General features: G+C 31.4%; 1 protein-coding gene across 1 annotated transcript in view; it reads right to left on the bottom strand.

Moving 5' to 3' along the window:
• Positions 1-213: 213 nt before the first annotated feature.
• LOC145694202 (uncharacterized) overlaps positions 214-24,723 on the bottom strand; it is a 93,914-nt gene continuing 69,404 nt past the window's right edge. The window contains exons 2-4 of the mRNA XM_081770316.1: positions 18,435-18,597; positions 8,396-8,484; positions 214-3,106 (exon numbers count right to left, since the gene is read on the bottom strand). Coding sequence (XP_081626442.1) covers positions 2,373-3,083 — 711 coding nt within the window. The 5' untranslated portion in view covers positions 3,084-3,106; positions 8,396-8,484; positions 18,435-18,597 and the 3' untranslated portion in view covers positions 214-2,372. The remainder of the gene's footprint in view (positions 3,107-8,395; positions 8,485-18,434; positions 18,598-24,723) is intronic.

Genomic DNA, 24,723 nt, shown 5'->3' with positions numbered 1-24,723 from the left:
CCATAAGAGCTCGGACAGTTTCGTTTATTATTTATTGATTAGATGTACAATGTTAATTTAGTGAACAAAGAAGAAAAATGAAATAAGTTGACATTTTTCAACGTATATTTAATGACAAAAGTCGTTTACAATTTATGATTAGATTAGACAAAACTTCGAATCATAAGGAAAGGAAAAGTCCAAAAATTAAGTAAATATGTAGAATGGTGAATACTATCAAATATTACGGCACCAATAAATTACTAAGTAATACATTGTAAGACTAAAATTTTGTGATTATTTCAAATCACTATAATATCCCAATAAGATTCAAACTTAGTCTTTATTATATACTTTGTTGGGAAGTAATAAAGCGCTTGGAAAATTCTATAAGAAGCAAGATATTTTACTGTGTATCTGGACCTGGGATGCTTTACCACCTCGAAGAAATTATATTTTGACACTAATAGACATATAAAACATTTACATGAAAAATTAAATGAAATGAATAACACAAACATTTATTCTAACTCTTTTTAAATATATATACTTACGTTACTATCTTTACAAATCTTTGGACAAAAGCATTCCTCAAGAGCACTCCCATGCACCAGCACTATCAATAAGAAATTGAATACAGACATAATGTTCAACTTATGTATAAAACCCATTTGTTTTCTCTAACAAATGTAATAAAAATATCACATTCTCCATTTAAAACCAGAGAATAAAGTAATTCGTACAAACAATAAAAAACAGTGTATTTTAAGTTATTTCTTGTGGAGTATATTTTTTTTAAAGAATATAAATAAATTATCACTGAAAAAAGTATTAATTTATGAAAGAGAAGTTAGCTAACTAATAACAAACTTATAAATACCCACTTCACATGCAATTATGTATATTACATAGGCTAACCTATTAATACACATATTTGTAAATGTAACTAAAAGAATATATGTATAACAGATTTTATTTTTAAGCTAACTTCTCAATAGTTTCATAATGTCTTCAGTTAGAAGTCTCACTTACAACTTGAAACTTTTGAGTAATTTCAGAACAGGTATAAAAGCAATTGTTATCGAAGAGTCATTTAATTATTATTTATTTATTTAAATATTAGTTTGGATAAGAACTTTAAAAAATTGTGTTAAGAATGTAATGTCAGTTCCTTTATGTTTCTACGCCACCATTTATGGACCCTAGTAACAGGGAATACTTTTGCCCATATGAACTATTTATACAATTATTATGTACTGTACATAAATACAAATAAGATTATTTATTAGCATTAATATTTTTTAAAAATCTCTGATAATTTAGATTTCAGGATCATTTTAAATAATTAAACGTAACATAAAGTCACAGTAAATGCTAAAGGGCATTTTGAATATGCTCAACAAACATTTAAATGCCGATCGTTTTTATGTAATAGTTCTCTGCATTAAACTTCAATACGTTGGCGTTAACTATCAATTTCTTTTGCATCCACAACATCTACAATCATGGATTAAAATTCATTTTTTAAAAATATATACCTAGGTATTTCTACGGGTATTTTCCCTGTGAATTCAAGAGGTAAGAATCTACTCCACGTTTCAAAACGATTAAATGACGGAACATGATTTGACAAAAGTTCATCTTCAAATCGGATTTGAAGTTCATTGGTAAAAAGCTTCTGATATTGATACAAACTGACAAATTGTTTACATTTTGAACAAGTTTTGGCATCATGCAATATTAATTTGAAAAAGTGTTGAGACTAATCTAGCGTTTATTGTATAGTAGATAGCACTTTTGTTGATTAAGGAAAAAAAAAACGATATCTTTCTAACTGGAAACTAACTATTTTAACATTATTTATAGGTTAAATACATATATTTCGTTATTTGAAATAGTGTATTGCTTATTCTGTGTTTCTTCTGGATTCAGAACATGTCTATTTCTGAGTATCAATTTAAAATTTTATTAGCTGCAAAACGCTCAAAATACAAATTCGCTTAAGGAATCATGAAAATATAAGTTCTACAGTACTAAAACTGCAATATAGCTAATTCATTCAACGGCACCAATTGAACTTCATACTATTTAGTCTAAAATTAAATTAAATTAAACAAATTAAATTAAAACAAGTGTGACAGTTGATTTTTAATTTTAACCATTAAAGTAGAATAAAATTGAATCCTGGTCCAGAGACCTATCTTGTTCAATGCAAAGGCTTATCATTAGCACTAGAAGGATGGTATATCCACAGCTCGAACTTTCGATCTTGTCTCTTCTTCAACACTTCTTACATGATACACACTAAATTAGCTTTAATGTTCGCTATACAAATATATTTATAACTTTATTAACCGATATTCGTGTTCTAACAGATACTACTTACTTTTATATCAACCGCCAGAGTTTCTCTTCTCATATTCTGAATACCCTTCTAACACAATGCTCACTAACTGAGAAAATTCGTCCATGCTAGGAACAATAATGTTTTGAGTGTTTCCGTACATGTTCTCGTCACGGGTTTTTCTTTTCTTTCGTCTCTTTCGATTTGTGGTTATAGTCCTTCGCTCGCCCCTCACAGTCATCACTCTTGTCGCTTGCGTTTGCATCTGCATCATATGTTTTTCTTTAATGGCTTGCATAATAACACAACACAGGTACCCAGCAAAAGCGATGAACGAGAGAAACGTAACGGATGTCTGAAAAATTCCTTTGATCGAAGCTTTACCATGATCCATGGAAGCCTCCATTGCGCCATAACCTCTTCGGAAGTTGTTATTCCCTCGCATTGGAGGCATTGGGACTGCTTTTTGCTCCTCATTGGACGCTCCCAAACCAACAAGGGGTTCGGCGTGTGGTTTCGCACTAATCTCTTCATCATTGTTCTGTTCACTAGAATCGTCTTCCAGAAAATCCTTCTTCAGCCGTAACAGTCTGTCCAATGGAAGTTCACTCAGAGAAAGAACGTCCTGAAGAAGTTCTTTACTACTGGTGCTGATGCTGCTCCTGTCTGTAGTAGTACTTTTGGCAGAGTCTCCTGTTCCAGAAAGAGTCTCTAGAACGATGACCAGAAAGTAGATCAACCAGCACAAGCGGAAGTTCATCTTTCATGGCAAGAACAGAGTATCTGAAAGTGATACAATATGATTAGCTACTAGTCAAACGTTGCTGAGCATTTCCAGCATGAAATATTTACCTATTTTATTTTATTTTTATTTATTCACGAAGTTTCATACAGCACTAGGTCATTTAGCTGGAACTGAACAACATAAAAACAAAAGGAAAACAACAACAAAAACATAAAAAATAAAATACAGAAAAAAGATTCAACTCTTAGTATACAAAGTTTTCATCAACTAATATCTAAAATTTCTCTCAGAGGTAAAATGTTACATCCTGTTGACAATGTATTTTAATCGTGCGTTAGCCTGTAAAATAAGGAGCACTTTACAATCGATAATGTAGGAGTCTCATAAGTTAGCAAGTTGAGGGAACGAGTTCGCTGCTGAGGAACATGAAATTTAAGCTGCCATTGTAAATATTCAGAATCAAATTTTCCATTGATGATCTTATACAGGTAAAGTAAATTAGCTCCTCGGCGTCTATGTCAGGGGAACGTAAGTTCATTAAAGATATTAGTTCTTATTTCAAGTAATTACGTAACTCAGGAATTCTAAATATAAGTATGGCAAGAAAGAAGTTTAATATAGAATCAATGCGAGATAGATTAGTAGGTACTGCAGGTTCCATACAGGTGAACAATATTCAATGATCAGAGAAATTCCGGAAATCTATAGAGTAGACTAAGTAGTGGGTGAGATTCAAATGATATGATCCAAAACTTAGAGTTTTTTTTTTTAAATCAAAGACAAGTCCTAGGTCTTTTTGAGATAAAACGCGTTTGATAGGTACATTATTAACATTTTGTCGAAGAATATTCTCTTTTAAGGAAATAGAGATTGTAGTACATTTATTGGATTGAGAGACAGATTCCATGCAGAACACTAATTACATAACATATATATATATATATATATATATATATATATATATATATATATATATATATATATATATATATATATATATATATATATCAGCTTGCAGTGCAGAAGCATCGTCTACAGTGTTAACGACTCTGAAGAGTTTACAGTCATCAGCGAAAAGTAATGTATTTGATGAAGAAGTCGAGAAGATGCAAGGCAAATCGTTCATATACAATAAAAACTAAAGAGCACCCAGCACGCTCCCTTGAGGCACTCCGGATAAGATGGGACTAAATTGAGACACTGATCTGGGCAGAGTAAGACGTTGTTCTCTCCCTGAGAAATAAAAATTTAGTAAAGAGAGAAGCGTACTATGAATGTTATATCTATTAGAGAGTTTGTAAAGAAGTAACTTGGTGTTGTGGTGTCAAATGCCTCTGATATATCAAAATAAACTACATCTAGCTGGGAATTAGCCATGAATGTTTATGCCGCACGAGTGACTAACACTGACAAATTTGTAAGACACGAGCGTCCAGGTAGGAAACCATGTTTAGAACTACTTAAAAAAAGGTTTTACAAAGCTGTACACTTTACCTTAACTATTTTCTCACAAAGAACCGACACAGAAGAGAGAAGAGAAATAGGCTTATAAGATGAAACTTGTTTTCTATCTCCAGGTTTGAAGATGAGTATGATATTGGCAGCCTTCCACAGATTGGGAAAGATACCTTCCTAGCAACATCTCTTAAATAATAACGATAAAGGGTGGGCAAATGAGTGCGCTGTGTTACAGAGAAAAATAGTTCTGATAATTATTATCTGGATCAGAAGAACGGCGAGAAGATAGTGAGAAAATTGTTGATTTCAATTCATCAGGGGAGGTAGTAACTGTAGTCACATAGATTGGGTCTTAGATAAAAAGGAGGAGTCTCAAGCTTAGAAAAACTATTGCGAAAGTACTCATTGAAAGCAGAAATTCTGTGCTTTTCATCGAAAGTATTAGAGTTGTACTCTTTTTCTTGCGGGATACGGGGTTGTTGCCTCCGGGAATTTATGAGAACCCAAAAACTATTTAGTTTAGAAGTGAATTGGCATGATAGATTATCCACACATTTCATATATTTCATGCGGAGAAGATATTTCGTATGTCGCCTATGGGTTTGTTCACTCGGAAACTGCTTCCACAGCATCCAAGCGAGGTGTTCGTTTCGAAGAACAAAACGAGCTTCTGCATCAAAGCACAGAGGGTACTGATGGAGCTGTTTCGGTTTTCGCGGGACACGTCTTTAACAACCGCAGAAATAATATTCGTAAAAGATGAGTACTCCTTACTGCAGAATGAGAATTGTATTAAAGTAAGAAACACTGTAACTATAAAGCGATTTGTTTATTATTGATCTAATTTCGAGAGAAACAATGCAGTGATGCGATCATCAGGTCACTCTAGATAAAATTTAATCATACAGCAAAGGTTCCACCCAAGCTTTAAAATACGTGCGAAAACTGATGTTTTATTGCTAATGATGATATTTGGCGCTGGTCTAAGAATGAGTTGCTAACTAAGGATTCCTAAATGAAAAGTATTATGTGTCTTGTATAACTTCCAAATGGAACGTCAGGCAATGAATAAAAAGTCCAACCAAAGCGGAATATCTGGCAAACGTGTTTTCAAACCAGGGAAGAACTGATTCCAGCTTTCAATAAAGATCCCTTCCTGTCAATTGTTTAATATTAAGAGTGATTCGTGTAATTGACATGGCTAATATAGAAGTGGATTCCGGGAATTGCACATTTTGAATTGATTCGGCTACAATTAAACACTGTAATATTCACAGCACTTTTTTGTTTAACGTCCCACGTTTATGCACCGAGGTTAAAAGAGATCGTGATGATTAGATGGGTGCTAATGGTGAAATTACGAAAGTTGGGAAAAACAGGAGAACCCAGAGAAAACCCATGGACACAATATTTGACGACCGCCGCTTGTGGGAGCTGTAATTGAAGCAGAGACCTCACGATCAGAGGTGAGCGCTCTATCACTGAGCCATCGTGGCCCCCAAACTACACCTATATCATTGAGTATATTACTTCGGCATTAAGAATATTATCCTATTATTAGCATCTTGTACATTATACAAGATGCTAATAAGAGGATAATACAGGGTGGCCAAGATAAAAAAAGACCCCATGTCTTATAACTCGTTTATTGTAAATACAAATTACAGAATAGTAAATTATTATTATGAAGTAATAGATTATTATCAGGAACAACGTACTGAACATACAATATGTCAATAGTTCACAGGAGGTGCTGAAAATATTTACCATGAACTTCGACACACAACTCAGCGATCAATAATAACAAATCGCTTTATAGTTACAGTGTCTCAACATGTTTGTGGAACGTTTGCCAATTTAATTGGTGCAATTTACGCAATCGCATTGCGAATGTTTGTTTTCAATTCTTCAATTGTATGCGGGTTGTTACTGTGAATTTTACCCTTTAAATTACCCCATAAATAAAAATCGCAGGTAGAAAGATCGGGAGATCTGGGAGGCCATAAACCTACGTAAACTGTACGTTCTTCTCCGAAAGCTTCATGGGCGTATGACATTGAAAAACGTGAAGTGTGTTTGAATTTATTTTTCCAAATTTGAATTTATTTTAAGATTTCACTTTACAACATTAACAGAAATATATCGGGCTAGAAATGCTTAAAAATAAACATTAGTCGGAAATAAAAGGAGAAAAAAATGAATTTATATCTAGCCTGTAAGTGTACATAAGATACAACTTTATGAAATTGATATAATAACTTCAAGTATTTTACCAAATGGTCAGATGTCGGGGAAGGTCCAAGAATGTAGAAATAAAGATAGCAGAAACTATCGTGAAATATTTACAAGGAAAACGTATAGATTCTTGGTATCTTTCAGCAGGACAACGCCTCTTTCACAACATCAAGTTGTGATGCAGTGATTCGAGGAGCACAATGGTGAATCTTAATTGCTGCAATGCCCCCCTCCCCAAGAAGAAACTCACCCGACCTTAATCCAGTTGAACACCTTTCGAAAGGTTTTCAAGTATCTTCCATAATCCTAATATTTCCGTGCGAAAAACAGGAGTAATTGTATGTTATGTTTAACTTAAAATTATTGGTGTCCGTCTTAAGTGATTAGCAAAAGAAGGTAAACAACAGTAAGATAATTGTGTTAAGAATATATCGAGTTATTACCTAGGTAGAGGGTATACCAGGTTTCGTTACCTCCAACAAAATTGAATTTCTGGAGTGAAATATGTTGGTTATATACTTTGTTCGAAGATTCTCTAAATAATACAGGATGTGTGGAAAACTGATACATTCGAGAAGTTCTCGGGTGGGGCTAGCAACTGGATTCTGTACGTTATAGGCCATCTTGAATTTAAATCCAAACAGATTCAGAAAAATGTTGCAATATTTTTCAAATTTTTCCGATTGTGCAACATGTCCACTAAGACATTATTATCAGAAAAGATGATGAATTCAGAATGCAAAAAATGTCGAAGACACATAACAACATTATAAATAACAAGTAACACTTCAACACTCGTTATTCTATTATTATTGTTTAGTATTGCCCAATATCGACTTATTAATATTGCCAATATGTTCTAATATTTTTGTAAATTGTACATGTGTATAGGTGACATCTTCATGCTTTGGACGTACGCTGCCCTCTGTATACTGCACATGTCTCATGTGTTGCATTTTTTCTATTTCTTTTTTTAATGTAATTCTTTTTTATTTCTTTTTTCAATGTTAAAATTCTTGATGCTTGATCGATAGTACTGAAATGTGGCCGAAATACAGCATGCCTTGGTAATATTCGTTTGCCAGTATTGAAGTAGTTGTGAAATCTGTTAAGTAATATCTTTTCAATTATTTTTGATTGTTTGTTGGTAAGAAGTCCAAGACAATTTAAAAATCAATTTAAATAACCCTGTGGTACATTTTGGAAAATTCAGTGGAAATAAGTGTTGTACTGAACATGACTGACATACTGTACGGTTCGTTTCTCCATTGCTCAAAGTGATGGCACCAGTAAGCTGGTAAACTTTGTATCTGAGCGGAACAATGCTGTAGTCTACGAACATTCTACAGATTTTCTCAATTTTTCTCGAATTCACTGAAATGTGACATACAGCGTTTATAGGTGGCATGCTTCAACTCACAAACGGAATGTTATTTACTCTGAACTCATATCGCCTTGGCCAAACCAGAGAGCATTCGTATGTTCATATGACCTATTTCATATTTGAGATAACACTCTATAAGTGAACCACACTAAGTCCCATCATCACTGCTTGAAGTTCAGTAAATATGGATATTTTATTTCTATTCTGATTTCTGTTTTACATAATTATAATTATTTGAAAACAATCTTACCAACTTCGAATCCGAAGTCTTGTGTCGAGGCATCCGCTTGAACTGTTGATTTCCTTTCAATTCCATTGGTTGTTCTGCAGTAAAACAGCCTTCAAAGTAGAAGAAAAACAAAGTATATTTAAAAATATTTCGTCGTTGACATGGAAATATTACATCAGTTAAACTACTTATCTTCATAATGTTTATATGAAAGTTGCTCAGGAAGTAATACCTTACTTCTTTCCTGAAACTCTTCATTCAAAATGTTTTCATTATCTTTAAACTTACACAATACTATTTTACCAGACATTCCATCAACTTCTACTTTTTTTTTATCTGCGTAGTATTAGAAATTAGAAATTACAGTGCTTGTGTATGGGAGTAATAGTGTTACCTAAATATTTCATAAATTCTTAAATGGGTGGTAAAATTGTATAATACCAGAGATTGATTATAGGACTAAATTGCTATAATATGGTGACACGAACCAAACTACCCCAAACCTACTTTTTAAACTAAAATACAACGCCAAAATATCATAAAGAATGTTATGAGATATAATCAGGGTTAAAAGTGAGGTGGAACGCGAGGAGACGCCGTCCCCCACCTCGAAAAAATGTACATTGTCCCCCAGTTTCTAAAAAAATACAATGAGCAAAGATAGGCAGGGGAACGGCGCACACAAAACACATAAAATTAAGCAAAAACCCCATTCTGGAGAAAACTCATATCTCTATAGATAAGCCCAACAACTTGAAAATATCTGCAAAACTTTCTTGGGAGAAATTCTGAGATCCATGAGAAGCCAGCCCTGGTGATTGTTCTTGTTTATCTCCAGATGGATCCCGGTATTTTAAAATTCATCTTTCAATTTGCTTTCTATTTTCGCTATCTGAATACGTATGAGCTACAACATCTACCTCTACAGTTCACAATCTTAGTCTTCTCAAAATAATTCCTGGCATCAGGTTTCCCCCCTTATTTGCCGCTCTAAGTAACAGAACCGCTCAACTTTATCCATTTGTGAGTCTAAAGTTACATATACTATAGCCACCTGTTGGCATGGAGACGACTAAACAGTTCAGTTCATTTTACAAAACATGTAGAAATACAACTTTTTACCCTGGCCGTTAGATATAAATTTGCAGTCCAAAGCTTGAATTCAATCCCACATTCTCAGATACGAAACCAAGTTTCATAGATTTCTGCTTTAGCCAACTGAACTAAGTAACAATTGAGCAATTAATGTTGAAAACAGCATCTTATATATGAAAAACCACTTCTATAACGCCATCTATCTGCAAAGTGACCAACTAAACGATGAATAGTGCGATTTGTTGAATAAGCGTATAACTTTGAAAGTAAGGAGGATTATGTTACAAAGGCACATCCAGTTGCTATGATTGCACTCATCAATTATGTCGTCTTCTTTAGGAGATACTTCGTCGTAGCTAACGTGATACTCCCATAACTTCGAACCAGCCCTAAGCATGATGAAATAAAACTATAAAAAAATCATCGTGTCGCCAAGAAACTTGACAATTTTTTCTCATATTTACTCCTAAATTTTTCATGCGGGTGATTTTCATTTCCATATGTTTCAATGTACGAGTACTATTTTCATAAATAAATAATATGGCAATTTTAGGATAGAAAATCTCAGTTAGCAACAGTGTTGCGGATCATATACCCTACAAACGTTATTAATGGATTAATTTTCGAAATTGAAACGAATTTAGAAACCTTATTAAAATAAAAAACCTTGTTGTATGTACGAATACATAAGTCTAAGGATAAAATTACAGTCTTAAATATATTAGTTTTTTATAACAGAATTTCAAAAACAACAATACTATCATAATTGTCATAAAATACCAAGATTTTATACAGAATAACGTTTTTTCGAAACCTCAAAAATTACCCTGTAAAAATTCCCAAAATTTTTGGTTTTGCACAACTGTTACTTATGGACCGAGATCAAAAATTCAAACGACATTCAACAGAAAATAGTATTAGTGAATACATAAGTCTAAGGATAAAATTACAAATATTAATTATTTCAGATTTATGGCTTTTATAACTATATAAAAATCTAAATTTTACACAATAAATACATGATAATTATAAGTCAGTATATTGATAGGGAAATTTATTAACTTATTTCTCAATCGGAAATAATGTTTTTTTTTAAAAAAATGCGGGTACATTTGTAATATTAATATCAACAAACATCCATTTATTCCGAATATCGATTGTGCAATTGTTTATGATGATGGTGATAAGAACAAATTTAGATCTTTTTCAGACGTCGTGGAACACGACGTACATAATGTAGATGATAAATCAAATTTTAAAATAAAGTATCTGATTTTTACTGTTTGATCATAATCTCTAAATAACCCGAAACTAAATAATTTAAAAGTTGGAGTCATCAGAGGTTTCTCCATCAATAAGAAAAACAGGCCAATATAAAATTTCTGATCAAATTTTCATAAACAATTATAAGTGAAGGATTAACAAAGAAAATCTATGTATGATGTATGATGTTTTTAAAAAATTGAAGAAGGACAATCTTTGCGGTTTAATAGCTTTCGTGGCAATTATACACAATTGTTTTGACTTTTAAACATGGAAGATATACAGATAAGATCGTTAAATATTAAGTGGAATGTAAATATTTACTTTGAAAACTCAAGAAAGCATAAGAGTATAGTGGAAACATTATTTAGTTAGGTTGGAAATTACCAATTACTATGTAATAAATATAGATATATTTCGTGATGTTAAAGATAGGAAAGACGATGTTCCAAATATTAACATTAGTGAGGAACTATTAAAAGTATTAAAGAATTTAAATGATATTGTTGCGAAAGAGAAGTTTGACGAATACAAAAGCAATAACTATCATACATTCAAGTTATTTGGACCGTTATGCCTTTTGATCTAAACTAAGAGATGTCTTTACAGCAAACAACAAATCATGGGTTAATTTTTAAAACAAAAGACTTGTTAATATAACCAATGGAATTGTTAAACAATATGCTGTAACATTAGAGCAGCTTGAATCAATAAATACTATCATTAAACAACTAAAAATGGATAGAAACAAATTTAAAGATGTACTAAGATCATTACAAGACACACATATAAAGAAAGATGATGTTGATATTGATATATTTGTTGCAAAAGAGCATTTTCAAATAATAAAGAAATTTGTCATTTAATTGTACAAAAAGAAACTATCAGCTTGTTGTGTCGGTGAAGAAGTAAAAATGTTAAAGATCCCATGTTTAGAATATTTAGTTTACCTAACGGCTATAAATTCTTCTATTATGAAAAAATGTGTATGAAATTAGGCCTTGATAAATACTTTCTAAATATATTTTTAAACAATAATCCATTTTTTAAAAAATCATTCGACTTCTTTTTAAGTTGATATATTTACTTGTGGTTGATATATTTACGTTTCAACTAGATAAAAATTCTGCCATGGAAGAAGGACAATTATTTGTTGTTGTGTGTATACAAAGAGCACTTTCACAAATTTCTATTAAATAAATATTAGTTATGATATAATTGTGTTAAATGTAAAAATCATACGAATATTAAGATACATTTAGAATAGAACAATATATATAATGAAAAGTGTATGTGATATATGCGGTATTACTAAAACACGATTTGTAAAGGATATACTAGAAGAAGGTAAAGGTATTAGAGAAGAAATTATTGAAAAATACATAAAGCAATAAGAAAAAATTGAAAAATTAAACGTTGCTCAGATCTTGTTGAAATGAGTAGTAGTGTATTAAAAAGAATTTCGAAAATAAATAAATGATATAGGTATTTATTAACAATCATTGATATATTTTGTAAATTTACTTTGCTATTTCCGTTAATGATAAGTCTGCTTTTATTGTTGTACAAATGTTTGAATCAACATTAAAAATTAGCAAATCTATTAATTTACAAACATATGAAGGAAAAGTTTTTTATAAAAAAATTTTAAACAATTGATGAAAAACATAACATTAATCATTACTCAACTTATAATGGTAAAAGCTTTTATTGTAGAATATTTTCCAGAACTTTTAAACAAAACATTTGAAACAATTCTACTTAAGGAAAGTATACATGGTAAGAAATATTGCTAAAATTAAACGATGAACATAATAACCGAATTCATAGAACAATTCGTATGAAACTCGCAGAAGTTAAATACGAAAAACGAGCAAATATTGTTGGAAAGAGTTATAAAATTAATAGAAACGCTATAAACTGAAGTATAAAAGTGTTTATTATGTAAGTATAAGTAATTCCAATGCTTTGTTTGACAATTATGTACCCCCAACTTGTCAACAGAAGTAATTTTTATTAATAAGGTTAAACCTACGAGCTTACCAACATATAGAATAGAAGATTATAATAACATAGTAATTAAAAGATGATTTTATCAGTCAGAATTATTTAAAGCTGAATATAAATATGTGACTAAGTGACAAAGTGTATGTTAAATAATTAGGGTTCAATGATTCACATAATAGTTGGATAGAGAATAGTAATGTAATATTTATCTTTTGTTTATATTGATAAAACATCTTTAATTTTTTCGAATTAGAAGGACTTTGGTCAATATTAAAAATAAAGTACGAAAATGTAAACAATGAAATTGAAAATAATTTATCGAAGTTGGAAACAAAATGAAGATGAAAATTGTATAATTATACTGTAACTGAATTAAAAAAGTTATGCAAGCAAAAGATAAGAAGTTATTCTCGATTAAGAAACTTTGAACTGATTGACCGTATTAAGAAACATAAAAACGAAATACCATCACAAATAAAATAACATAAAAACATGTGTATCAAACCTTAAAAGTGAGCCTATTACCATCATTTTAGAAAAAATTTCTATATGTGATCTGGTTGAAAGTTAAATAATGGCAGTCAGTAAATAGAACATGTAATAACAAAGATAAATAAACTTAAATATCAAGACAAAGAAGTGCTAAAATCTGCCAGTACTTGAGTTGATAAGAAATTTCGAAGATAATGAATTAACTGATTGCGTATTTAATATTTCCAAGGCTAAGAAAATAAATTTAGACAAATATACTTTATCAAAAACTATCCGGAATCTATTAGAAAATTGGAAAACAGTGGATTGACCAGAAAATTCAACAAAACAAAGATTGTCAAAAGATTATAAGGAATTTCAAAGACAAGAAAGAAACTAGAGGAATTTCATTAAATCAACATATTTCAGAAAATTTCATAAGCAAATTAAAAGACAATGTGAAATGGAGAGAAATTTCATTACATTGAAAGATTTCAGAAAAATTTAAAGGAAATTTTAAAAATGAAATGGAAAGAAATTTCATTAAATCGAAAAGTTTCAGAGAAATTTATAAGGGAATTCAAAGACGAAGTGAAGTAGAGATAAATTTTATTAAATCAAAACCTTTCAGAAAATTTTATAACGGAATTCAAAGAGAAAGTGGATTGTTTTTTGTATAACTTGCACGTAAAAATTGCAGAGGAATTAATTTTGAATAAAATGAAGATAAAATATATTGACAATGTATATTTGAGAATTAAAATTTGTCTTTAGAATTTAAGCTAACCAAGATGATTTTGTGAAGACAAACCAAAAAATAACTAAAATGTTTTACGATGCATCGAATGAATAAAAAGTACAAACAATATATGATCACGTACTTTGTAAGCAATGTTTGGTTAGTTTGTTAAAAGAAAATTATAATTGTCTGATATGTAGAAGAGTAATAAAAATTAATATAAATCATCCTGATGAAGAAAATAATAATGAAATCAATAATGAATTTGAAATTAGTGGTAATTCCTTTTATGAGAGCATGTTTACAAAGCCTTAATTATCATTCCACATATGAGAAGAGGATAAATATGAAACGAGTAATTTTTTCTCTGTAGAGTTCTAGTTGGTTTTATTGTTTATTCTATAAAATTGAAATTTTTAACGAAGGCGTTTTATAAAATTGAAATTGTGAGGAGTGATTTTCTGTATCATAAATACGGAAGGACATTTTGATTTAATACATGTTTGATTTAACTATTTCATAACATCTTAAAATACTAGCTGCATTAATAGAGACAAATTCTGTAAAAGAGAAAGAAATGCTATTAAAACAACAAAAATACTATTAAAAGAGCAAGCAATGTGAAAGAAAGAAATCGAATCCAGAAATCAACACCAGAATCAAATTACGATAGTAAAAGTGAAAATTAATATGTTAATGAAAATGACGGTCAAGATGAGGTAGATTCTTAAGTGTAAACGTTTAGAAAATGAATTAAATTTCTATTGAATTATTATTGACTTTGATGGAACATCCTATTGAAGGTCTTATTGTTAATACAACCCATTAATATAAGTAAGAATTTAGAGGGAATAAAAATATTAAATGTTGTATTAGAAAATGAAATGAATAACAAATAAGAGATGGGTTATATTAGTAATAATGTTCAGGAAAATGAAAAAATGAAATCAGATCAAATGAGCAAAGTCGAAAACAAAAAGTTTAAATAAACATACTGTAGTTGAATTTAAAATTTATGTAAAGAAAAAGAGAGAAGATTTTCGAGTAAGAAACTCTAATCTGCTTGAGAGTATTAAACAATATGAAGACGAAAAAACAGATTAAAACTTACACGAGTATTCCCATTTAAAAAGAGTTTTGAAGAACCCAAAGCTAAAATTGAAACGTCATCAATCAAAGTAAAACAATAAGATATAATACTTAAATCAAGGTTAGAAACGTGGTGATTCATAACAAGGTATTGTAAATCAGAAAATCCGTTAGAACACAACATAAACTCAATATCAAAGGCAATTTTAAGGAGATTTCAACTCAGCTTTATGAAATATAGTTCATTAAAGGCTAATCTTTATATGGGTTGCCAATGTAAGAAATGTAAAGAAATTCCATTTTTTTTATAATTCTAAAAATGAGAAATATATCAATCAACAGATTTAAAGGAAGTAATAATTGATATCAAAGAAGCATTAAGAACGAGAATGGGTGCGTTTCAAACTAGAAGTTCTGGCTAGGTTTCTGTGAATTTTATCTTCTTATAACTATCAATTGTTAAATATGTGCCATATAACTTACCAAAGCAAACTAAATATAAACAAGCTGTAAAGAAAGGAGACGAATTATGCTTCTTATATTTAATGTATAGAGCTTATATCTTGTAACATCTCATGTCTATGGAATACCTAAAAAGATAAAGAACTGAAAATCTGAGATGATAAATTAAAAGATATTAATTTTCTTTTAATGTTATATTATATTTCAAAAGTTGAAGGAATACGTGGTACATCCATTAATGTGTATACATGTGACAAAGAGTATCTAGTCTATGTATTACATCATACATAAAACAAATGAAAAATATGTTAATTTATTATATATAAAAGATAATAAATCACATTACTGTTTGGTTAGAAGTTTGAGCAAATTAGTTTTTCGCAATTAAGTAAACAAAGGAGAAATATAACTATGTAATATATGTTTGTTATACTTTCACTCAAAAATGAAAGAGCAAGATTTCTCATGAAATGAAACAGTAAAAATTGAAATGCCAGAAGAAGATATGTTAAGTTTAAGATTTATCAAGATAGGATGAAAATGCCGTTGTGATTTATGTTGATTTTTAGTTTTTATTATTTAAGGTTATGAGTTGTAAAAGATCTTATCTAGAGAACGAGTCACATATGAAAAAATATCAACAGCATAAACTATCTGGATTCTGTCATTATATTGTAGAAAGCGATGGAACTAAATTACATCTGTCATACATAGAAGTAAAAATGCAACTAAGAAATTCATAAGGTAGGTAAAGAAAGAATTCAAACAAATATTAAATATATATAAAATATAATGAATTGCCTTTAACACAAAAACATACGAAACAGTTCAATGAATCTACATCTTGTTCTTATTGTAATAAAAATATACCGGAAAATCATATAAACTTCGTGATCGTATTACAGGAGAGTTTGTTAGTGCTGTTTGTAATATTTGTAATTTAAAAGTTAAAATCCCAAAGTTTGCACCAGTTATAATTCATAACTTGACATGATATGACTCTCCTTTGTTCATAAAAGAGCATGAAGGTAGCAGAGAAAAATAGATCTAATACCTAATGACGAAGGACGATATATATCATTCAGCAAAAATGTAGAAACTATTAAATTAAAATTTATAGATTAATTTAAATGTGAAGCTTTTAGTTTAAACACACTATTATTAAACTTAATAACAGAACAAACGGTTGATACGCAACTCTTCTATCTTGATCAAAAACAATACTCGTAATAAGAAAATGTGTTGATCAATACGATTACGTTAATGATTGGGAGAAGTTTAGAAAAAACTAATCACTAAAAGAAGTATTCTTCAAGAAAGTTAATAACACAAATATTAGTGATAAACCTTTAAAGATACAAAGACGATTTGGGTCAAATTTGAGATCAAAATCTTGATCAATATTATGACTTGTATTTAAAGACAGATGTTATTACTAGTAGATGTATTTGAAAATTTTGGAATCACATATAAGAATGCGGATGAACTTGATCCTTCTTGGTTTATGGCCGCTAGAGGCTTAACTTGGGATGTAATGTTGAAAATGACAAATATAGAATTAGAACTGTTAAATGATTATGATATGGTATTGATAATTGAGAAAGGTATAAGAAGAGGAATTAGTCAATGTTCAAAAATATATGCGCAGGCAAATAATGAATATATTAAAGATTTTAACGAAATAAAGAAGATTCTTATCTAGTGCATTTGGATGCGAATAATTTGTATGGATGGGCGATGAGTTAAATATCTAACGTATAAAGGATTTAAATGGTTTAATGAAGAACAAATACAAACAATACATTTCACATATATACCTAAGCGTAAGATCATGAAACAGTTTATATGTATATTAGAAGTATATTTTCAATATCCGAAGAAAAATTACATAATCATCACAAAGATTATCCCTTAGCCAATGTGAGGAGGCTGTACTGGAACACTGTTTTCTTATATTGACACTACAAATTTAATTCTTCTTAACTCAGGGGGAAGAGGAAGCAAAGTCCCTGGAAGTATGTCTGGAGTAAACACTGATTGAAATAATAGGAAGTTAGTAATATATTTTGTGCATAACAAGTCGTTGCGTTAACAACGATAACATGGTCGTTAGCAGAATTAGGAACTAAGTTAAAATAGTATAACAAGCTATTAGATAAACTTATGAATTATTCTAGATAAGCTGTTATAAACAGATAAATGCAATTTTGCCTTAGCTCAGAAATTACAATTATTTCATTGTCATGCAAGTCATTTTAGATGGGCTATATTTAATTAGATATTGACAATAGTAAGGTACATAGTCATTATTTCGTTCCGCATAGGAAAAGATTTTACTCTATACAATTCATTCAGTCACTCGATTTGTAAGAAGCTAATTTCATGTTGAAAATTCATTTTATAATATAGCTAAACGTAAATGAATATAACCTAACTTTAGGTATGAGATATTCATCTATTTCTTCTAATATATATATATATATATATATATATATATATATATATATATATATATATATATATATATAACATGCTAAAAGTGGTCGTTGCAAGAAAAAAGTTATCTAAAATAAATTTTATCCAGTGTAGTGTATATTAATAGACAGTTACATTTTGTGCACATATTTTTATCCTGAAGAATCGGTATTGTACTATACATTTATAATTCGTTCTTAGGACATTGTGTCCAAAATTTACTGTTGCTGCAAAGTATATTACTGTACTGCCGTTTCCAAATACAGACTAACTAAATAATTCTATAGACCTAGTTGCAGTGAAGACATTCGATAAATTACTTGTACGTTTAAGAAATATACTAAGTTTAAGTACTTTTAATTTTAGTTTCTTAAATAACCTAGAAGAAATATTAAATTACATTGTAAAAAACTTTTTTGTTCACTTTTTAATAATTAAAATGAGATTAATAATACTAACCTTTAGCACTGTATATTTTAAGAAACTAGTATGCAACTTTAGTTACATTTCAAGGTTAGGAAATATCTTCGCGAAACAAACTGTATTGTTGCAGGAAGAAGCTCTGCTAGTTTATTCAACACACGAAGAAAGTATCTTGACATGTTTAGTATTACACAGAAAGCTGTAATTAAAAAGAAGACAGTTAATTTGATTAATATTTTTGTTTTATTTAATTCAAACACAAAACGCATAGTACCTGATTAAACTATTCACTATTACAATCACAAATATACACAACACACAATATACAAACTAAACTACTATTCAATTCAAATGTACTTAAATTCAAATGTACTTAACTGTAATTACTCAGTTTTCCATTTTTATATGATGGTATTAATAATGAAAAAAGATCAATCTGTATTATACCTGACAACACCACAATCCTAATCTTCTCTTAGTACATCAATTTTTTGTGCCAGTAAGTATTTTTTAATTAAAAGAAACATTGACCCATTAATGGGCCTAACATAAAGTTAGACATTGAAATTTACATCCGCGAGTTCATACAACTATAATAAAAATTATTAAAGCAAACCCAAAATTTCAATTCTAAAAACCACTAAACCTCATTGTGTATTCTAATGATAACGTTATGCAATGAATGTTGAAGTTTCAGAAAATACCTTTATCTTAATTTTTCAAGATGACCTATCAAATACACCATTTCAGTGCTTGTTCTTCAACAGGAGACATGAACTGCAAACAAGGTATTTGTAAAAACTGTAGTACTGAAGTAGCAATGCATTTCATCCGATTTTGTGAAAACCTTTCTGAATTAAAAGAAGTTTACAAGGCGTCTGTCGGATTGCAAGAGCAATTAATATTATTTAACCGAAATATCTAGCAAATTTGTTTATAATTAGAAGTTTAAGCATCAGTAATAATCTCTATCGCCGACTTGCGTCATACAGTTTACAAAGATGTTATGATCTACCAGTGTATTTTCAAAGTTCCCGGCCTAATGCTGGAACATTGTACCACTGCCAAAAACCGTTTATGGCATGTAACATAATCTATACAAGAAATAACGTATCCGTTTAAGCTGTCTAGCTTTGTCAGTTCTTTGGAGAAATTTCTTTGAATCAGTTCCTGTCTATTGAGCTCACATCCTGCATGACAATAGTCCAGTCCACTCGGCTTTGTTGTCAATGCTTCAGTGCTATATCTGGAGTATAGGACGGATGCCAAATCTCCTCAAAGCAGCCACAGTCTCCCACTCCAGTCTTGTCAACAACAGCCATGTATACTAGAACATTGTCATGCAGAATACGAGCTTAACCACGACCATTCAAAAGAAGCGCTTCGTCGTACCGAGTGACGTCACACGAAATAATCACATCCAGCAAAGAGCACTTGTGGTTCCTATAGGTCCACGACAATTATAAGCATACCATCAACAGCACACTTTACTAGATTGTTTCACACAGTTGAATTTATTTGATGCCCTAATGTGCAATATACATAAAAAGTTTATTTTAAATTATACGCATTGAGTACTGCATTTAAAAAATATAAAACTTCAATTGTGCTTTGCAAAATGAACTCTTGTTATCGGAAAGAGTATCATAATTATGAAAACATATACAGTAGCAAATCATTAAAAACGTTATTTAAGTATAGAAACTTCATTCGAATATTCGCATTGACAACTACATCTAGAAAAGATGCCGGTACTGCATATCATGTCATACCAGACACGTAGCCAAGGGGTGGGTCCGGGGGGTCCGGACCCCCCCCCCCTTCGACACCAGAAATAAAAAAATAAGGAAGGACGAAACAAAAAGAAACAAGAAATAGGAAGAATCAGCGTTAAAAATAAAAATAAAGCTAAAATAAAAATAAATTTTTATCATCACTTCCCTGTACTATCAAACATGTTATTACAGAAACGGTTTTCTACTGCTCCTTTAACTTGTCATTTGGAACAGACAGTAATTGACGGAATAATAAAAACAAAAAAATTATGTGGAAAGCAAGTCCTGTTAACATTTGATTCAACAGAGAAAGGAACGCAGATATAAAACATTTTACAAGACATTATTGGATACTTACTTTTTTTTTAATAGTTAAGGTCATAATAAAAGGAAAATTGTTATATTTGGATGAACAGAAGAAGGAACGTAGATATTGTAATTTTTTAAAAACAATAGAAATTCTTTTATTCTTTTATTCGAGATTTCTTCATAGTTTGTTACTAAAATACTTACTAACATGCATGGGCGCCGATCCTGAGGGGCCGGCCCCCCAAGGATCATGTGGGCCCCCTTGTTGTATTTATAAATATAGGGCCTACAATATATTGGCATATTTGAATGCAATTTGTCTTAAAATCCTCATATATGCCTTCTGAATATGAATGGACCCCCCGAAATTTACAGAGAAATCGGCGCCCTTGCTAATATGTCCTAATTTTAAAGTCTTAACAATAGGGATGCATTCGAGTCGAGTCGAGTCGAGATTTAAGCCTGTCTCGACTCGTCTCGAGAAAATGTTGTCTCGACTCGTGTCTCGACTCGAAAATATGTTTCTGTCTCGACTCGTGTCTCGACTCGACAGTCTCTGTCTCGACTCGACTCGAATTCGAGTCGAGACGTCTCGAAATTCGAGTCGAGACAAAATGTACGAGTTAAAATATACGCACACATCAGCCAGACCATCATGACTACCTACCTAATTGTCAGTATGTCGACTTTTGGCATGGATAAAAACGGCGACACGTCTTGGCATACACGCAATGATCCTTGATAGGTCGCTGGAGAGAGCTGGCACCACATGTGCTCACTCAGGTCACCTAATTCCCGTAAATTCCGGGAAGGGGGGCGATGTGTTCTGACGTCACGTTCAATCACATCCCACAAGGGACATCACTCAAATGTCCGGCTCCAATTTCAATGAAACTTTTTTTGCTGATAGAAGGCATGTATGCATCATTACTTGTGATGACAAATTTTTGCCATGGTGCATGTTTTCTATTTTTTAAAATTACTTTTAAGAGTTGTGATGTGGTTATTAGAGATTACTACAGAAGTCCCTTACTACCCTTTGTAAACGGAGCGTTAATGAAGAAAAGTGAAGAAAAACCATGTGGATACATATAAGTCCTGGGGGGAAGTCGTATGGTAGATATGACCTTGATGGCAGCCATCTTGAAATCCGCCTTTTTGAATTAAGGTCAAGTTTTCAAAATGGGAATAGGGTAATATGATACATAATTTCGGGCTAGAATTTAATTAGAAAAATAATGGCGAGGTTAGTTTTAAGATACACCCATTTGGGGGAAAGTTACAGGCATATTAATTGTTTTTACTTACTGTGTGCGTAAGTCCCTTCTTACTTTCGTCTCAAGACCTGTAAATCGATAGCAACGGCAGAGCCCGGTTTCGCACTAGTGTTTAGAAATCTTTAAACTCACTTGAGGCAATATTTGTGGATTATTGTATTGTATTTTGCCTTTAATTAAATTTGAACCCACTTCATGATCTTGTGTAAAGTATCACTAAAAGGGAATTTCTGTTTTTTATGGAGAACGTAAGCATAGCAATTATAAAAGGTGAGTAAGGTGCGTATGTATTTAAGAAAGTTTATTTTACGAGTCTTTTGTGGTTCCGCCAACCTATTCTTTAGTTGTTTTTTATTTCAAAATACTCATATCTCATAAATAAAAGAGCTATTATAAAATCTCTTACCACTATTCTTTAATACTTATAAAATTTTATTTATTGTAAAAGCACTGGCGAGATATTTCTTATCGCCCACTAAAATTATGGTGGAGCTCCTTCGTGGCTAACGGTTAGCATACTTGCCTTTGGCGTGGGAAACCTGGGCTTGATTCCCGGTGGGAGTTCATGTGGTTCGGATTCCACGTTAATTAGTAGGTCCACGTCACACATAGCCTCGCTGCTGAACGGGACGTTAAACTCAGAATCAATTCAACTCAAAATTATGGTTTTGACTTTATTATGATGTGATTAGTTTAAACGCCCAACTGCCCAGTAATTATAAACACTGACTACATTATAAAATTGTAATTTGTGACGACTAAAATATCAGAAATTAAAGATTATTCTTTGGGTTTTGGAACATTTTGAAAAACGTGAAAAACTGGTACTGCACCGATACAACACACCTTTTGGATTTGTCATTGTGTAAAGTGATACAAACTAAAGAAGAATTACAACTTTATGAAATTGTATTAGGACTTATTATTTAGAAATAAACACCAAATAAGTGTAATAGTTCATATCCGTATCAAATACCAAGTTTATGATGAATCAACTACACAAAGTAGGATCCAAAAACGCTCATTGCAATTTGTTCCATCCTTCAGTCGAACCAGGAACTGAAACATAAAGAGTGACATTTTCTTTTTAAAGATACTTTGTCTAGCTAAGTATTGTGAAGGTTTATGTCAGTAGAAGGAATTGCATTCCATTATACAAGCGCAATTTCACAACTTTATGTACACATTACTAAATATCGAACACCCTTGTCCATATGATTAGCGTACGCGTCTTTGGTGCGGGAGACCTAGGTTCGATTTCCGATGGGAACTCCTGTGGTTCTGAATTCACGTTAATTTGTAAGTTCACGTCTCATATAGCTTTGATGCTGAAAGGGACACTAAACTCTAATCTAATACTAAATACAAATATTTAAAGAAAAATAATGACGCACCAAGATGACGTGAATTTGGCTATCAAATCCATTTTGTGTTTTCAGTTATTTTCTAGTAGTATTTTTTCTAGGCATCCTTTCAAAAGACAGTGATGCAAATTTCGTAACTGCGAATTCCTGTTAGAAGCCATGAAATTATCCGATTAGATGCAAAATTTCCCGTTCACTAAAATAGATACCGTAAATTTACAATATTTAACAATAAATAATTTTGAAAGATATCGCTTTCGAGGGAAAAAATGAAGTGAAATCTTTGAGTTTTACGTCCCACGGTTATGGCGGTTAGGCTAAAGGAGAGGGGTGATGATGAGAAATTAGTGAAATCGTGGAATGAAGAAAGTGGGAGGAACGGAAGAACCCCGAGGAAACCCACGCACACGGTGTTTGTCCACCACAAAGTTCACTTGGTGTGAGCTGGGATCGAACCAGGGTCCCCAAGCACCAGAGGTGAACGATCTACCACTGAGCCACCGCGGCCCCGCTTTAGAGGGGCCATGACGTATAGTTGAACTCATTCTCGTAGTATGAAAGGCATTATTTATAATTATGCATGATAGGATCACAAACAAAATTTAAAAATATTATGTGCACTTTCTTTTAACAAACATTATATTGTCTTTTATGGTGTGGAAGGGAATGTTATGTTCGAAAACAAAATCCTTAACACGATTCTTGTTGCTACACACTGCATGTTCCTAGCCACAGAAAAGATGCAGCGATAGGTAGGCTATTTTTTAATTGCTTTACATTAGCTTGATGTTTCAAGTCTTTTGTGTGTTTCTGAAGTTCACTTTTACCACAAAAGAGCTCAATATTAATATGTCTTACATAGCTTTGGTTCGATTCTCAACACGGACTGCAACTACCCGTTAAATTGTGCATCCGAAAGGCACTCTTTGTTAAACCTCGCTTATCACCGCTCATCTTAATAATATATATATAACTTCACCGCGAAGCAAATGTTGCATTTCTCTCTTTCATCCTAACACAAAACAAAACTAACCACAGCTGTGACACGAAGGAGCTATTTCGATAAGAAACAAGCTGTGCTTCATAGAGATGTGTACCAAATGATAGAAGTATAAAGTATTGTTTTCTTTCCTGTTTATTGATATCAGTTGGTGTTCTTAGTGAGTTTACTCATTAGTTTAGAAAGAGTATATATGGAATTTGGACATATGTTGTACGTATTCTCCTGAGAAATTGATGAGACCAGAAAAATTATAAGGACAGATGGAATAGGTTTAAGCGCATCTACGTGACTTTATCAAATATTTATTCTCCATAATGGTACCACGCGGAAAACTTGGTATAGGCCTACTTTTATCTTTGCCTCCCTCTGTTAGCTGTTTTGTATCATATATATCGGATGGTTTTGATATTTCTTCTGATCATTAAAACAACAATGGTACCTGTGTGCGTGCAGAAATGCAAAAGCACAAGGTAACTTCCTATTTGTTTTGGAAACAACAAACCCATTTCACGTGTGCGAGAGAAATTGAGCACAGCGTGATCGGGTGTTTACTCCAAGGATGTTATAAAATAGAGGATCTGCTCATACCTATCTTCA

This window comes from Thermobia domestica, chromosome 9, assembly GCF_964235325.1.
Source record: "Thermobia domestica chromosome 9, izTheDome1.hap1.1, whole genome shotgun sequence".
NCBI lineage: Eukaryota > Metazoa > Arthropoda > Insecta > Zygentoma > Lepismatidae > Thermobia > Thermobia domestica.
This window is presented reverse-complemented; position numbering and strand designations above follow the sequence as displayed.